The 18709-nt window shown below is 37.4% G+C and overlaps 1 protein-coding gene across 1 annotated transcript in view; it reads right to left on the minus strand.

The window, feature by feature from the left end:
- LOC107679666 (exostosin-1a-like) overlaps positions 1-18709 on the minus strand; it is a 33868-nt gene that overhangs the window by 1719 nt on the left and 13440 nt on the right. Inside the window, exons 4-6 of the mRNA XM_016475283.1 lie at positions 14983-15072; positions 6892-7052; positions 2356-2527 (exon numbers count right to left, since the gene is read on the minus strand). Of these exons, the coding sequence (XP_016330769.1) occupies positions 2356-2527; positions 6892-7052; positions 14983-15072 (423 nt within the window). The remainder of the gene's footprint in view (positions 1-2355; positions 2528-6891; positions 7053-14982; positions 15073-18709) is intronic.

Consider the following 18709-nt stretch of genomic DNA (forward strand, 5'->3'; position numbering starts at 1 on the left):
GGGGTAGTATGGCTCCAGCCGTAGGGGCCGTGGCCCCGGAGTCGCCAGATCCACCATGGCCTCCCGAGTCCCCAGATCCGCCTTGGCCTCCCGAGTCCCCAGATCCGCCTTGGCCTCCCGAGTCTCCAGATCCGCCTTGGCCTTCCGAGTCTCCAGATCCGCCTTGGCCTTGGCCTCCCGAGTCCCCAGATCCACCTTGGCCTTGGCCTCCCGAGTCCCCTGCTCCGCCCTGGCCTTGACCTCCCGAGTCCCCTGCTCCACCTTGGCCTCCCGAGTCCTGCTACGCCTTGGCCTTCCGAGTCCCCTGCTCCGCCATGGCACCCGGAACGGGTACCGCCCAACCCCCCATCCCCATTGGATGTTATATGGCGTGAGGACACGCCTTCCGGAGGGGGGCGTTATGTCAGACTCTGTTCCGTGTTTTGTGGTTGTTTTCCTCATGTGCCTTCCTTTCCCATGTTTAATTTGTCCCAGGTGTTTCCCATGATGTTTCATTGCTCCCAGGTGTGTCTCGTCATCCCCTCCTCCTGTGTGTATAAATAGTGTTCCCTGTGTGTGCTCCAGCGTCCGGTATTGTTTGTGTCTACAGTGCTACGTGTGATTCCCCGTGAAGATGAATAAATTCCTTGGTTTCTGTACTCTTGGTCTCCTCGTTCCTTGCTCCGTGTTCCCGCACCGTAGCAGATCGTGACAAATATAGAGAAAAACAGTAAACATTTCTAATACTTTGAAACTGTTTCTTCCCAAACTTCAAACTACTTATAAAATAATTAAACTACATTGAAGATGTCTTTAAAAAAACGAGTGAGCTAGCCTATGCTACAAGCTAATAACATAAAGTAGCTAACTACATTGTACCTACAATATTTAATGATTGCAACAGCTTATTTTTTTTAATCAGAGCAGTACATTTCTGCCACAAAACAGCCTCAGTAAGGCTGACAATGTTAAATTTAAGAATGTGACAAAAATATGTAGCATTTTGTGGTACTCCTTTTTGGAAAAGGTAGCTTCTCTTACAAAAAATTAACCATGGTTTTACTTCAAAAAAAAAAAAACATGCTTCCTATAGTACTATGGCAACCACAAATTAACCATGGTTTTGCTACACTAACCATAGTTTAACCATGGTATTTGTAGTACTGTGGTTATACAAATGGTAATCAATACGCCAAAAACATGGTTACTGCACTTTTACTATAATAAAACCATGGTTAATTTTCATAAGGGTTAATGCTGAAAAAGCTACGGTTAAACTACTGTCAAACTACTGAAAAATATAAAGTTACTAGGGTTTCTACTTCAGCAATATTGTACAATTGCACAATACTGCATAAAGCCATGCTTTTTTTTGGCATTTGCGATCCCCTGCTATTTTAGTATTGCTGGAATTAAGCAGAGGTCGGGGGAAATCAATTTTTCAAAACACTTTTTTCTCAACACTGTATCAATAATCTCATGTCAAGAGTCTATATTTTTAGTTACTACTTTGTATGAACATGTTTGAAAATTGTTTTTTTTTTACGCAATTTAGCATTAGGTTTTTTTTCTGTTTTTTTTTTTTTCAAATAGGAAGAAAAATATAATTGCAGTAAATGATTTAAGAAACAATTGAGTAAAAGATCAAAATCTGCTACGGTTTTGAATAACTTTGAAATTAAAGAACTATGATATCATGATCATTATCATATCATGACCCAAATAATATAATATAATATAATATAATATAATATAATATAATATAATAACAGGTTCCTCATGATTCCCACCCTTATTACTCATTAATCAGCATCTATTAGACGCAACATACAATTGGAAATAAAGAATGTACAAATAAAGTAATTTGAGACAGAAGGAGAGGGAAAGTGGAGAGAAACAGGTGAGACAGACAGAGAGAAGGATAGTACTGCAATCTTGCTGTCAATCATTAATCTCGCCTTACCATGAAGACATTCATCAAACAGACCGATACTGCTGAATCAGATCCACACACACTCACAGCCCTGGGGCCATCCATCCATCACTCACTACACAGACGTTTCTGACCCCAATAGGGAATCACCCTGGACACACACACTCATATTTTAAAGGGGTCATATGATGCTGCTAAAAAGAACATTATTTTGTGTTTATGGTGTAATGAAATGTGTTTATGCGGTTTAAGGTTAAAAAAACACATTATTTTCCACATACTGTACATTATTGTTTCTCCTCTATGCCCCACCTTTCTGAAACGTGTCGATTTTTACAGATCTTCTTTATGCACCAAGAGCTTGTAACACTCCAAAGAGAAAGGAAAAATTGAAATCGCATCATATGACCCCTTTAACAACCCATACACACACAGACTCATACCTGCTGCATCATGGTCTCCTTGTACTGTTTTTTCTGTGTGACTTTGATTGGCGCGAGTTTGGTTACTGCAGAGATGAGGAAATTCATGAGGATGTCCTCACAGTTGGCCAACTGGTCCACCATTGACAGCAGAGATGTTGGCAGGTAGTATGTGTACAGGTGATGATAATACCTGACCAAAAAACAAAAAAAAACAAAAAAAACAAAAGGAATGAATAAAGATATTAATTAGATAACAGGGGAGAAAATAAATAAAAAAAACAAGGCAATTTGCCTGTAGGGAAGTTAAAACTGACAATTTTTTTTACTGTTTTATTTTGAATGCTGCTCAGAAACCCTGCCATTAAAGAGACAGTTCACCCAAAAATGAAAACATCAATTTCTCATCCTCATCTTGTTCCAAATCCACAAGACTTTTGTTCATCTTCGAAACACAAATGAAGATATTTTTAATGAAACCCGAGAGATTTCTGTACCTCCATTGAAAGTCCATTCCACCAAAACTTTCAAGCTTTTTTCAAGTTTTCTGAAGAGACTTGATAGGTTGTATGTGCATTCATCAATGTTGATATGTGAATAAAAACCTGAATTAAAACTGTTCCTCGTATAAAGCGATCAAGTCTCCTCAGAAGACTTGCTCAATACAAATGGATTCATATGGCTTACTTTTTATGAACTTTTTGAAAGCTCAAATAGGCTTTCAAAGGAGGGACAGACATCTCTAGGTTTCATTAAAAATATGTGAATTAGTGTTTCAAAGCTGAATGCAAGTCTTATGGGTTTAGAACGACATGAGGCTGAGTAATTGACTGATCTATTGACAGTCCCAGCTTAATTTTATTTTTATTTTAAGTGTTATAGTGTCATTCTCTTGCATGGATAGTCACCCTACTCACCCTCATGTTGCTCCAAATCTGTATGCATTTCTTTGTTCTGCTGATCACAAAATAAATTATTTTTAAGAACATTTATAAGCAAGAAGTTTCGGTTCCCATTGACTTCCATTGTATTGTATTTATTTATTTATTTATGGAAATCAAAGGGAACCAAACATTTTGGCTGCCAGCATTCTTCAAAGTATCTTCTTTGTTATTCCATAGAGGAAAGAAATACATACAGGTTTGGAACAACATGATGGTGAGTAAATGATTACAGAATCTTCATTTTAGGCTGAACTATCCCTTTAACAATCTTTTAATTACCTCATATTTTTCATATATTCTTTTAGGAGGAACATCTGAGACAACTTAAACGAGTGCTCCGTTAAGAGCAACCTATGAGTAATAAAATGTTCGTCTGGGTGGGACTCAAAGTATAGTCATGATACCCAGCACAGACAGAGAGGCCCTACCCTGCTGTGAGAACCTCAAAAAGACATGTTTTAATTTCTGTGAGTGACACTGTCTACTCTCTCTCTCTCTCTCTCTCTCTCTCTCTCTCTCTCTCTCGCTGTCCTTATTAAATTGAATCTCCTTTCCTGCCTGCAGATGTCTTTTCTGTCATTCTCATTCCTTCCCTTTCTTTTTTTCCCTCTCTCTTTGAGGGACAGCCGTCAGAGCATTCCTCTCAGCTCTGCAGGTGGCTTATCTCTCTTCAGACGTTTATTTATGTCTTTTTCTCCTGCACACTTTAAGCTGGGGTCACTTTGCAGGTGGTGTGTCAGCTCGCTGACCAGTAGCAAAGCGGTTAATCTGTGTGTCGGGTGTGTGATGTGTCAGTCTGAAGGTCTGTGTGTGACTGTGTGTGTGTGTGTTTGTGTGCGGCTCTGTTGTGCGGCTCTGTTGAGTTATGAGTTCAGAGACCTTCAGCTAAAACAAACTGTGAACTCCATCTCACCTGTGCCATTTATCGTAAAAATATGACCAGTGAAGCTTTCAGACTGAACATTTATTACCTGCTTTAATATCAGCCTTTCTCTGAACGATCTCTATCACAGCAGGTCTCACATTCGGCTTTTACAAGCACCTGACACTGACCTCCGTGAGAGTCGACAAAAACCTGTGACTAAAGATTCGACAAACTGTGAATCCCTGCTGTGTTGTTGTTAGGTTGTTGTGGAAGGTTACTACTGCTATGTGTTTGCTAAGGTGCTCTGGGTTTTTAAGAAAGCTGCTGTTGCTAGGGTTTTGTGGATGGTGTCCTGGGTGTTTCTATGTGGTTGCTATGCTGTTGCTAGGGTGTTGTGGATGGTATTCAGGGTGTTTCTGTGGTTGCTATACTGCTGCTTGGGTGATGTGGATGGTGTTCAGGGTGTTTCTGTGTGGTTGCTATGCTGTTGTGTATGGTATTCAGGGTGTTTCTGTGTTGTTGCTATGCTGTTGCTAAGGTGTTGGGGATGGTGTCCAGGGTGTTTCAGTGTGGTTGCTAAGGTGATATTGATTATTTAGAGTGTTGCTAGGGTGTTATGGATGGTGTACATGGTGTTCAGCTAGGGTGATGTGGATGGTGTTCAGGGTGTTTCTGTGTGGTTGCTTTGCTGTTGTGTATGGTATTCAGGGTGTTTATGTGTTGTTGCTATGCTGTTGCTAAGGAGTTGGGGATGGTGTCCAGGGTGTTTCAGTGTGGTTGCTAAGGTGATATTGATTATTTAGAGTGTTGCTAGCGTGTTATGGATGGTGTTCAGGGTGTTTCTGTATGGTTTCTATGCTGTTGCTGGGGTGTTGTGGATGGTTTCCAGGGTGTTTCTGTGTGGTTGCTTTGTTGTCACAAGAGTGTTGTTGATGGTATTTAGGGTGTTTCTGTGTGGTTGCTATGCTGTTGCTAGGGTGTTGTGGATAGTGTTTAGGGTGTTTCTGTGTGGTGGCTAAGGTGCTTTGAATATTTTTTAGAGCCTCACTGTTTCTGTTACTGTGTGGTTGCTATGCTGTTGCTAGGGTGTTGTGGATGGTGTTCAGGGTGCTTCTGTGTGGTTGCTATGCTGTTGTGTATGGTACTCAGGGTGTTTCTGGATGGTGTACATGATGTTCAGGGTGTTTCTGGATGGTTTCTATGCTGTTGCTGGGGTGTTGTGGATGGTGTTCAGCGTGTTTCTGTGGTTGCTAAGCTGCTCTGAGTGTTTTAGAGTATTGTTCTTGCTAGGATGTTGTGGGTGGTATTCAGGGTGTTTCTCTGTTGTTGCTATGCTGTTGTTAGGGTGTTGTGGATGGTGTTCAGGATGTTTCTGTGTGGTTGCTAAAGTGCTTTGAGTGTTTTAGAGAATAACTGTTGCTATGGTGTTGTAGGTGTTGTTCAGGGTGCTATGGCATTGTAGGTGGTGTTTCTTATGTGGTTGCTATGCTGCTAGGGTGTTTCTGTGGTTGTTAAGGTACTCTGAGTGTTTTTAGAGTGTTGCTAGGGCGCTCTGGATGGTGTCCATTGTGTTTTTGTGTGTTCTTTTGTTTTAGATGTCTTTTTTCTTTCAAACAATCTTTCAAAAATTCAAACGTCATCTCTAGAGTGCTGGTTAAAAATGTAACATAACTAACAACATATTCTCATGTTTTAACTGCCAGCTAACTTGCACAATTTTATCATGGCTGAGTCATACAATTTTAATTAAATAAAAATTGTATGACTTTTAAATCTTTAAAATGTTTAATAAATTGTATTTATTCAGAAAGCATCCAAGGGGCCCGCAGGATGACTTCAAATTAATAAAATCTAACCTTTACCCCAGTGTCAGAAGAAACTTCAACACACTTCAGCAATAAAAAAAGACACACAAATGTTTGTCTAGTAATTTTTGCTAGTAATTAGTATGGTTGAACTGGATCATCGAAGGTCAGAAGCAAAGACATTGGTTAATAGAATGGGATTAAATACATAAAGGATATTTGTGTTGTTTAACATTTAATTATTGCAGGTTTGCGTCATATTCTGAGTTGCATTATTTTTATTCATTTTGAGGAATACTGAATCTGTGTGTTTTTTTTTGTGAGTGAGATGAATTAATGCATATTTATTATGCATTATGTAGTTATTATTTTAGAACTACAGTAACATCTTCTGATTTCTCTCAACATGGGGACAGGAGAGCTGTCAATCAATAATTTGGAAAAAAAAGAAAAAAAAAGTAACTTGCGTTACTTATTTGAAAAAGTAACTCAGCTATTCTCTTGTAAATTAAAAAGTAATGCGTTACATTACTAGTTACTTGAAAAAAGTAATCTGATTACATAACTCGCGTTACTTGTAATGCGCTACCCCCAACACTGCTGCAGAGCAAGTACCGAGACTGGCTACTTCCAATACATCCTCAGACATGTTGCTGTGAGCATGTAAGAAATACTGCTGCTGCACATATAACATACATGAAATTACCTCCATATATAACATACATGAAATCACCCCATAGCAGGTGGAGCTGGGGAAGATGGAGGGTTTCTGAAGCACGCTGCAACTGCTACAGCAAGCACTAGCCAAGTATTTGAATGTTGAGTAGCATGCTCATTGGCTTTGTATTTCATAAAAAATCAATAGAATAGAAAAATTGCTACAGAACAAAAACAAATTCACTTCAGGTCAGTTTTGTGTTGTATTGTGTTGTCTGGAGATTACCTGTGGTAGAACGCAGCTCCTGTGAGCACCATGGAGTATTCATTGGTCCATTTAGAGGTATAACCCCACCTCCCCTTCCCACTGTCCCAGTAATGGCTGCGTGCTGGGTAGCCTACGATCCGATCTGGAAAACTCTGCCAAACAATGAAGGCGAAATCCACCTGCAAACCCAGAGAAGACAGAAGTGCACAATTTTGATTACATAACTGATTCAGAAGGTGAGTAAATAAAGACAGATTTTTGTTTTTTGGTTAAACTATTCCTTTAAGAACAAAGACATTATGTTCATTTTCATTATCTCTACAGACTTCAGATAAAACCAAAGCGAAGACCCTGCTTAAGAAACTCATCAGAAGAGATTAAAGAAGTAGAATTAACAAAAGCAACATTAGCTCTCTTGATAGTCTGTTAAAAGAATTGACACGGGCTCACTTTCAGTGAGATACATTATCAAAGGAGCCAATGAGAGCTAAAAGAGAACAAGCATTTTCTAACTCAGCTCTTTATTTAGCCTTGGATTTTCTAATGCCTTCAGACATGCTTCAGCGTCAACACAACTGACTTGTCTGCATGCAGGAGATGAAAGCAATTCTTGCTCTGTCAAAGTCAGCGTGCGCACATATTAAAAAATGAACCCTCAAATCAGAGGAAAAGGTTGCAAACGTCCCCCTTAATGTTATAATAGATTAATCGCTGCGTTAGCAGCAGACTCTGAGCCAGATTTATGACATCATGCAAATAACGTGGCCTTAAGGAATTACGGCTTTAAGGCACATCACTCCAGCAATGCATTGTGGCTGACACATTGAAATTTGCTCCATTCATTATGTGTACCGGACCTTGATTATAGATCTGAGCGAGTGGGAAAGATGAATGGCAGCTGGAGTCACGAATGCTTGGTCTGAGAAGAACAGAACTTTAAGATCAAGGCTAACAAATGAGTTTAACTAATTGTCTAGCTCTTATTTTACTTAGCAGTATGTTAAAAGGAGACTCTGAAGTGTTCAATGTTCCCAAAGGTCATAATTTCAAAATGAAAGGGCACCCTCCTTTTTGGTGAAATTTTGCAGGCAAAAAAGGTCAATTTTCAATATTGAAGTGATACATGATGTACTCACACAGAAGTCGCTTTCAAACCAAGCAGCTTTCTACACAGCGCCATAGATTTATGTTGGTCATCGCTGCAAATTTGCATGACCAAATACAAAATCTCTGAAATCCTCAGTATGTTGTTGTAATGTTCATATGCATTTCTAATGAAGAGACATGCAAAAAAACAAAAAAACAGTGTCTACACTGCAGGCTGGCAACATAATATGATGCAACAAAACTAGAATGTTTTATACAATCAAAGGCAGCTGTCTGATGCATCCAAATTTACGTAATTTTAAGCATTAAACAATGGGACATTTTTGATTTTGGGACTATGAAACTATAGCTTTCTATGATACAAGCTACTCATAATTTAATGGAGTTAAAGGTGCGATAAAATGGAAGAAGCATGGGGCTACAATTCATCGGTTGCTGATTGAATAAGGGCAAATCTAGCATGCAGTCAGCTGCAAGAAAGGGGCGGAGTCCAAAGTCCAAGGTATACTTCATACCCTTGTCAAAAAAAAAAAAACAATTAGAGAGATCCTTAGAGAGATTAGCCACATGACATTTATGGGTCAGATAATTGGATTAAAAAATATCCAAAAGCTATCCATAAGCAAAAATGGCAGAATTGCATTGTGGGGATCATGCACCAGCCAAGCAACTGCCATTGAAATGAATTGGAATGCTAACCTCCTTGGCAAGCACACATTCATAGGGTCAGATGTGCAATAAAGATAAATGGGAAAACAAATACGTGATAGGTTAAGACACAGATTCACTTGCAGAAACATGCACAAACACTAGATTAATGCTGTAATTTATATTACTCTGTCATTGTACTATAACAATTATTACCCTTTCTGGTCAATTCTTCAGGCCATTAACTGCAGCACAGACATCATAACCCATGGGCTCTGCTGTGCCGCTGTTATGCCACACATGTGCCTACAGTCTAATGATGCTTGGCACACTAAAAAAACTTCAACCCCTATATTACATTTCCCATTTTAATAAGCCAGTTAATGAGTCGAAACAATGCAATTATCAATTGTATGGAGCCATAGCGCTGCACAGTCTTAAAAAATGGAAACCACTGCCATATTCTCACATTCTCAGCACTTTTCAATTAAAACCCTCTCAAATGCTTAAAGGGCAATTACTAGGGGCAGATTACTATGTGAAATGAGTGGAAGCTTCCCTCCAAATGTTGCTGGATTTGTTTAAAGCCACAAGAGCTTCCTCACCAAAACTGAGACTCATTAAACTTTTGTAATACGGGTTCTGTAATCTTGTACTGCTTTAAAAGTTAAGTGGATATTCTGGCCAGACCGAAGTAAAGATGTACTGGGTGCAGTTAATAAATCATCAGTATGATGAATTATGAATAGCAGGTTTCAAACACACACTGAGCTTTGCCATACGTAATGAACTTGAGAAATTAGTAGCTTTCCAGCCATCTGATTGGATACATTCTCACCGCTTGTGACACTTGAAATATTATTCTGAAGTATTATAACTTACATTGCAGTACAGCCAGTGCACTTTAAAATTGCTGGTAAATTTCACAAACAATTACAAGAAATGTCAAGTAACACTGAAGAAAACATGAAATTTTGAAGAAAAAATCTTCTAATCTAATCTAATTTTACCTGCCATGTAGAAAATTTGTTTCAAAAAGATTTTTGAAGCGTATCTTTCTTTCCTCAAACTTCATCATAGAATTACGATAGTGTCAGACAAATGTAAGAGATCAGTCTTTGGGATGTAATTGGTTTGGCCAACTACTACTGCTTTTCAAAACTTGCACCATCAAAGAAGATCAAGAAAATCTTAATCTCAAGATCCGACTGCAATGGAGTTAACAATACATTCCATAACCAGATTAATTCCCACATTGTTTTTCCTCCAACCCCTGCCTAGGAATTTACAAACAAGCTTCATATTATCTATGCCAGGACAGCTGCTGAGAATGTTTCTTTTGTTTATAACACTCTCAACCCTGTAAACTGCTGGAGAATTGCATTGGCAAAAAATCCTTCCTGGCCCTTGGATCATCTCTGCCTTACTCAAACGTAGACCTACGACACCCTAATCATCACAGCACCCTGTTTGTTTAGAGAATAAATAAATCCCATAATTCTTCACATTGCCTGAAACATCTTTGCCAGATGGTGCAGCCATGTTTTGTGAATTGTGCACTGCAGCCACACAGATTTGCATATCACAGCTTGAGGAATGACAGTTGTTAACTACACATTTATAATCCTTTTAAAATAATAATTACTCCAGATTTGGACAATTTGCTGGGAATCTGGAATCTCATTCAGGCCTTTGAAACATTAACTATTCATCTAAAATTATAAGGAGGTAGTTCTCTAAACAGTTGCGACACTTTTGACGGTGGTATGTTAGTGCAAATACCTGCATCTTATTCACTAACCATTGCAATATAGTTCAGCGGGTGCAGTGTTGCGTCCTCAACACTGAAATTAAGTCATTGACATCTTTTCTGCGCAAGCACAGCTACTTCTAATGTAAATTAGGTTCATTATAGATTATGCTTCTTTCACAAAAAATGCCCTCTGATGTTTGCATTGTGCTATTACCAACAAATTATTGGCCTATAGGCTAAATTAAACTGACTAGTGATCATTGCAGTGGTAACTGCAGCTAAGTGTAGATATCACCAGTGCCAAAAAGTCGAAACTCTGTGCCAAGAATTTCATTGTTTCAGTTAAATGAGAATTTTAAAATTGTTCTGTTTACGTATATATTTACATAGCATCAATGTGATTTGCCTGGTGCATGATCTACACCAGTGGTTCCCAACCCTGGTCCTTGAGGCACCCCAACACTGCACATTTTGCATGTCTCCTTTCTCTGACACTCCAGTTTCAGGTCTTGGAGTCTCTACTAATGAGATGATCACCTGAATCAGGTGTGTTTGATTAAGGAGACATGCAAAACGTGCAGTGTTGGGGTGCCTCAAGGACCAGGGTTGGGAACCACTGATCTACACAATTCCTTCATTAAATCATGTCCTGAACCAGTGCAGTGCAGTCACCAGTCTTTGTGAATCTGCTCTTAAAAAATTCAGTTTAAACCAGGTTAAATTGGCTGATTTATTCAAGCAAGAGATAATGACATTAAAATGAGTTGTCTCCTTTAGTAACCGATATCATGTTACAATTAAGTTTTATTCATTTCACATCATATTCAGTGTAAAAGACCGATCTTTCATAAAATATAATGTCAAACATAGCTCTTGACCTTTTCCTTTATGAAAACATTTAAATTGTCAAGATTCACCACTTAAAAGGCATCATTCAAAAGAATAGCATTTATGTTAGGATTGTGTTCTGTTCTGTTGACTTTTATTTACTTCTGTTTCCCATTGTCCCGGTTTCTTCTTTCTTTAGTTTTGGTTTTCTTTATTTCTGATTACTGTATGTGCTGTGTTTTCATTTGTATCTGTCTGATGTTAACACATAGTGTGGTTTGCATTTATTTACCTATAATATCCTTCTGAGCATTTCTGTTATTATTAATAAAGACTCTGTTATTTTGAAATACTCCAGCATCTTCATTGTCATGCGTGTCGGCTAGCAGCCACTGTTACAATTCACGTTAAACACTTGCTTTCTGAAAATACCAAAAAATCTTCCAAGCTTAAAGTTCAACAAAAAAAAAGTTGTTAAATTTTGCAAGAAAGAAAGAAAGAAAGAAAAAAAAAGATGTAATGGTATAATGTACTGATGAATTATGAACAGTAAATTTTGTTTTGAGGAGCTTTTTGGCACAATCTAATTTAAAAAAAAACAAGAAACACCTTATAAATCGTTTTGAATACATTGTATTTGTACATTTGTTCTTTTTATTGTATTTGCACATTCATATTTGTATATTTGTACTTTTATTCCTTAAAATGAGTGCTTGAAAAAAAAACTTCATAAAATAATCATTACAAATATTTATTTTTATATTTGATTATTAACAGGTAAAAAATACTACTATTAATAATAATTACAAAATGTTTGTCCGTTTCTGTCATGCCATTGTACTCATCAAGGTTTTTTTTTTTTTTTTTTTTTTTTTTTAAATACAAAAAATATGGAAAAGTACTTTCAAGGTCAATGGAAAAAGAGGCTGTACATGAAAAACTGGATTAAAGGTATAATATAGGCTATTTAGTGCAATCAGTTGTGTCTTGAGATGCTTTTGATACCATTTTATAACTCAGAAATTCAAATTATAAATGAATCCCATCAAAACTCCTATAAGCAGGTGTGTAGGAATAAACATTTCAGGAATGGAACCTTCATTAGGAATCTGTTTTCAAATAGGACGTTAAACACACCCAAATTTAAAATACAAAGCAGCCAATGAGAGCATAATTACATTTAATAATAGCCAATAATGTACCAGGACAAAAAAGTGACAGAAATTCAGAATGTCAGAATTTGCCATATTTTGAGAATGACACACCAGGATCAGAACACCAACATCTTTTTATGAATTTGGACATCCGATTAGAGATGTTCTTCTTTCTCTTTGTCTAGCACATATTATTGTCTGATTAAATTATACAGCTGAGAGCAATTAAAAATGAACCCAGCAGGCTGCTGATGATGCAGTGTGCAAATATCATCTCTTCTCTCAGGGAAACTTAAGACAGAGAATTGACATTAACAAAGTGCAGAACAAACATAAAATAAGCCAGAAATTGAGAATACATGCAGCATCACAAATACCACTGAATAACACAGATGAGGACAAAGCAATGAGGTAAAAAAGGACAGGACAAAGGAAGTAGGCTGAGAGAGCGAAAGTTTGTTTGTGAGTGAGAAAGAGATTCTCAATGTAAGAATATTGCAATATTAGCTTAGCAACATGCTAAAATATAAGCATCAGACTTAACATCACGCAAAAACTCAACTGAAGTTAGTTGCATGTTTTCTTTACACTTCATCCAAAGTTCTGTCATGAAACTCTAGATGGCGCAGTCCGATATAGGTTCTAACTCAATCTGACATAATGACATCATTATTCACCTGGCACAGCTGATTGGTTTCTTTTCGTATCAGCAGCCAATAAGCTGCTGCTCCACATTCGAATGCTTGGCTAGTGCTTGCTGCAGTTGCAGTGCACTTCAGAAACCGTCCACCCTCCCCAGCTCCACCTGCATAGATCTGCTACGGGGTAATTTCATTTATGTTATATATGGGGGTAATTAGATGTTGTATGTGCAGCAGCAGTATTTCCTACATGCTCACAGCAGCATATCTGTGGATGTATTTGCAGTAGCAAGTCTCGGTACTTGCTCTGCCGCCGCAGCAGCAGCGTAGCAGACCTATTCCGCCAAGACCAAACACCAGTGGTGGACAGTAACTGTACTTAAGTACATTTTTCAAGTATCTGTACTTTACTGGAGTAGTTTTATTTTGAGTAACTTTTACTTTTACTTCACTACATTCCAAAGCATAAGATCGTACTTTTTACTTCACTACATTTCATAAAACTTATCGTTACTCCTTATAATATATCACGTACTCCGAGACGCAGAAGCTGTGTCTGATTCATGAATGAACTGATTCTTTTCAATTAACCCGTTAAATCGGTTCGCAAATGGCACCAAACGATTCATTCACGAATCGGAATGATCCGATTGCAGCTGTTCTCGAGTCGACAACTCACTGATTCAAATGATCCGTTTAGTGCGAGTCTCCAGCGAACTGAATTCACAAGTAACCGGGAGATCTTGTGAGCGCGCGCGCGACAGATGCTGCTAAAAGTAAGTTACTAATGTCGAATTTTAGGATTCATTATTGTAATTATTGTTGTTTGTGAACTAACTGTAAAGGGTGATCTGTTTAAGCCCACTGAAATGCTTGAATGCAGACACATTAACATCAGAGTCTCTATGTTTTAGGTAAAAAAACATAAAAATAACACAGATTAAATAAAATAACGCATGCACGTACATCTTCCCCGCTGCTGTAATGTTAGCAGTTTTACTCAAATGCTATGCATTTAGCCCTATGTGACGTCTGTTTTTATATTGTTTGTCAGCACACATAGCCTAAGTTACTATGTATCTGGATCAACTAGCCGAATAGACAAATATAAATGTTTATTCATAACCATGCTGAAAATAAGTCAATGTTAGCTGATGCTAACTGTCTAACTAACAAGCTTGCTGGTGCTAAATTTAGGTAATTAAAAAAAAAAAAAAAGTCCAAATATATTTATTCAACCACATAGATAGATTACATCTGAGGGAAAAATGAAGGATGTGATGTTCAGAACATGGTAACTACAGTAATTATCAAAGTGGGAAGTGATGCCCTTTGGGGGCATTTGGCCAGGGGTGTTTTTACACCACAGACAAGGTTTGAGAAGAAAAAAATCATTATGAAAATCGAATTATATTTTCCTTATTATATTCATTATTTCCTTATTGGTTATTTTGGGAAAATCCCAGGTATTTTGAGCAGTAGGATTATAAAAAAATATATGCTAATATAAAATTAAATGATAAAAGTAGCCTATATAAAACTGTAAAATAAACATTCATCTATCTGTACTTTTTACTTAAGTACATAAAAAATCAAGTACTTTTGTACTTTCACTCGAGTAAAATTGAAAACTGAGTACTTTTACTGGAGTAATATTTTATTATACGGATCTGTACTTTTAATCAAGTACTTGATTTGTGTACTTTGTCCACCACTGCCAAACAAATTAACATCGTCGTACATTAACATACTAAACTCTCAGAGAGTTGTCATGACATAAATGTGATAAGTGCTATTTAACAATGACAATTTGTCTGGTTATCATTAGAAATGTAATAATACATTTCAATATAATGTCAATTTTTTCACTTGGCAAAGAATTAGGATTTTGAATGACAGAACCATATAGCCTACCATATGAGATACCATCCCATTTCACATAACATTTATTATGATGAATGAATGTGTGATCTCTTACCTCATTGGTGGACAGAACCGAGTCCTCGTCCAGGCTGAGAACTGCATCAGTTTTGATAGCATGATGAGGGAAAAAACGGCCACTCATCGTCTGAGGAAAACAGGAAGTGACATTAGTGATTCAGAGATTTTCAGCACAGATACTGGTTGAAAGTAGTTAATTTACACATTTAGCTTTGGATTTGCAATTTTTTACAAATTTGTTCAGAAATAACAATGTATTTATTAATGAAACTTTACTTTGACGCATCCTTGTCTATCATCGCCTATGTCGCTTTTGACATCTGTTTGTGTCTTATCTGTTCATCAACTGAAAGTCACAATAGTTAAACATCTGCCAAAGTACAATATGGTAATTTACATCTTGCGGTAAGAAAAAGGACATTGAAAAAACAAAGGTGTAGTGAAACTTTTTTCATTGCTAAATAGTGTAGAGTGGTGTTGCTGAATCGTGTACAGTACACGTACTGTATTTGTGTCTGTATTCCAGTGTCATTACATGTGTTTGTAGTCTCTCAGGGTGCAAAGGCCAATTCGATAAGTCATTTGGCCCAAGAAATGACTATTTTCTGGAAAATTGCATAGTTTCAGTCATTTAGCTTGCTGTCATACCCATAGACTATTGACTGTCCATATGGTGCGATTTCCAGGGGTCAGGGACACAGGTTTTTACATGCAGAGAAACAAAGTCCTGTTGCAAAGTACAAAGATGTTACAATAAGCACGTCTGAGGAAGATTATTTAAAAGATTTTCAGAGTTTTGTTTGAGGCAAATAAACTATATGTATATTACTGTAGCACAACTTTAAATCCTTCTGATAACGTCAGAGGAAGGTCAATAAAGTAATCGGTACTCATTGTGGTTGGACTGATATTTTGATTACACAGTCAACACACATTTTCTACTCATTTTTTTCAAAGGTGACCCAACACAGTTCCCACATGCAACCTGTTAATGTTGATGTCTGTCTAATTAATTGTTTGGAAATTTAGAATGTACAGCCTTTGACATCAACAACATAAGATCAGATTGTCCTGTGCCCCATTTTAGATTTCCAAACGATCAGAGAATGATTATTTGCCAGACAGTCAAAAGCACTGAGAACAGGTTATTTATCACAGCAAAAGGGATGTCAACAGAGCGTTGGCGCACAGTTTCTGGCAATATTGTTGACTTGTCTACACAGTCACTATTGGAAGAGAACTGAACTGAGCTGGACGATCACATCACTGAATCAATAATGAACTGACTTTAACTGATAAATTGACTGTTTTCTATTGTCCTCGTGTATTTTATCAGCACACGTTTTTTTCCTGTTTAACACTGTAAAGCTGCTTTAACACAATATGTATTGTATAAAGTGCTATATAAATACAGGTGACTTGACTTGACGTTGGATTTGGTCTTCAAATATCTTACAGATTTTCTCTGAAGGTCCTATTTATACTGCCAAGTCGTTGAGAGGTTGACTGGCCACAGAACACTGTCGTAGAAAGACATGTTTAGCGAACGGTGTGACTTTGTGATATCAGTGATAGAGGGAAGGGGGGCTGTGTTTACCCATCATTCCCTCTGTGATTAGCCATTCATCACTGCCACAGCGCTCCAGAGAGATGATGACATAACATGGTGTAAAAAGTCTCCTTCCTCAGAGAAAAAAAACTGACATGTCATGTCGACAAATGTTAGATTGTGCCAACATACGCCAAAAATGTTAGATTAAATCTCGATACCAAGAATAATGGATTCAGCCTCTTTATCAGATCCCTTCAGAGTATATCTGTTTTGTTTAGTATCCAAAACCAGTCAGCAGAGTTTTGTCTGAAAACCAGCTGACAGCAAGTTATGTAATATTCTGTCATCATTTACTCTCCCTGATGTTATTTCAAACCTGTATGACTTTCTTTTTTGTTTCTTTTTTTTTTTCTGTGGAACACAACATATATATTTTTTGTTGGTAACCAAACAGTTTGGCTAACCATTAACTTCCATTGTGTGGACAATCTGTACACTATATAGACAAAATTATTGGGACATTACACCAATGGGGAATTTAATGACATTATAAATGGCTTTATAAATACATAGACATTAATATGGAGTTGGTTCCCCCTTTGCAGCTAAAACAACTTTAACTCTCCTGGAAATCAATAAAAGTGGGCATTGCATAGCAGAATGATCAAATGCTAGTTTGCTTAAAAAATGCAATATATAGCTATTTGTCCATTGGTTAACAATAGCCAATTAGCTGCACAGTCTTAGTGACATTAACAGAAAGGGAAAGGTGTCTCAGTGGAAGACCAAGTTATTAGTCTTGATCTGGATCTGGCCAGGAAAGGTCTAATCCTAGTCTGGGTTTTGACCATGATATGAACATTTTTCATATCATTTAATGGTAGATTAAAAATCACTGTTTCCCACAGTCAATCCACCGCACCATTAGGATGACACTGTTTTAATCCATTAAAGTAAATGGAGGCTACAGGGGAGGTTCAAACCTAATTACAGCATTGACTCTTCATTAATACCTGTGAATAATTAATAAAACTGTTCATGTGAAAAGATACTTATTAAAATCAAAATAACCCTACAAGTACCCCTGGTCCAGGGATGTATTCTCATTAGCGTAACAAGCTGTGAACCACCAGAGGGGCCAATATAGATTCAGAATAAACCAGGGAATAGAATACACTGACTGCTGAGTTTGTGTCATTAGTGAAGATATTAAATGCATACAAGCCGTGTCAGTCATTGATGCATACAAAATTGAATCACAATGTCATGTTTTAAACTGTTTAAAATCCGTCTCACTTCAGATGGGAACAATAAGGCATATAAAACGTACTTTGTGTATTTCTAGTGAATTTAAAAGATGCCCTGCCCTTTTGACTTCCATTTTATGTGCATTATTTAAAAAAATAAATAGAATTTGCATTATTATATGTCACAGATGCTGTGACTGCTGCATGCAATATATGCATATCACTGCATTTATCATTTCGAGTATTCTCTCACATATGTAGGGGTTCTGGAAAGGACTATGTAGTTATCTGGGAGGCCAGCTGTCTTTGTTGACACATGGCTTCTTCCTCTGATATCACTCCTTTTCCGTCAAGACGCTTTATTTAACTGTAAAGCTCACATAATCTTCCACAGGGACTGTCTGCTCTTTACTGTCTCTCTCTGTTTCCTTGCCTCTTCTCTTGCAATATATGTATTTTAGAGATGGTCAATATGACATATTTTTAAAAATAGACTATAGAAGCCCTGAGACATTGGGTTGGTTTCAGGTTCAGCTGACCCCAATTAGACACATTTCTTAAGGAGCATTTACACAAGACATGTCAAAAACTGCTGGATGGAGTACAAAAGAATGGAATGGAACACAACGTAGGGGTTTCAAGACATTTCTAAAGCGTTCTATAGATGTAGCGCTTATGGGACTAAAAAAAGACTAAAAAATGTGGCACTATATAGAGTTGTGACACTAAAGACTTCACAGTATGGCAGTAGTGCTTTAAGACAATGCCCTGACAGGTTTTACTATGCGTTGAATCACATCATTTAGCATGCTAATTTAAGCACTGCCGCTAAGAAAAACAATGCTAAAATCCAGTTTAGCCAGTAGCTTTCTTCACTGGTCTACCTCTGTGGCATGTGTATTTAAATTAAGTCATTATGATGCAAATTCACCTTCTTTCTGTGTTAATGTATTTATGTCCCCCCC

Source organism: Sinocyclocheilus anshuiensis, unplaced genomic scaffold, assembly GCF_001515605.1.
Source record: "Sinocyclocheilus anshuiensis isolate Anshui unplaced genomic scaffold, SAMN03320099.WGS_v1.1 scaffold280, whole genome shotgun sequence".
In the NCBI taxonomy this organism is placed as follows: Eukaryota; Metazoa; Chordata; class Actinopteri; order Cypriniformes; family Cyprinidae; genus Sinocyclocheilus; species Sinocyclocheilus anshuiensis.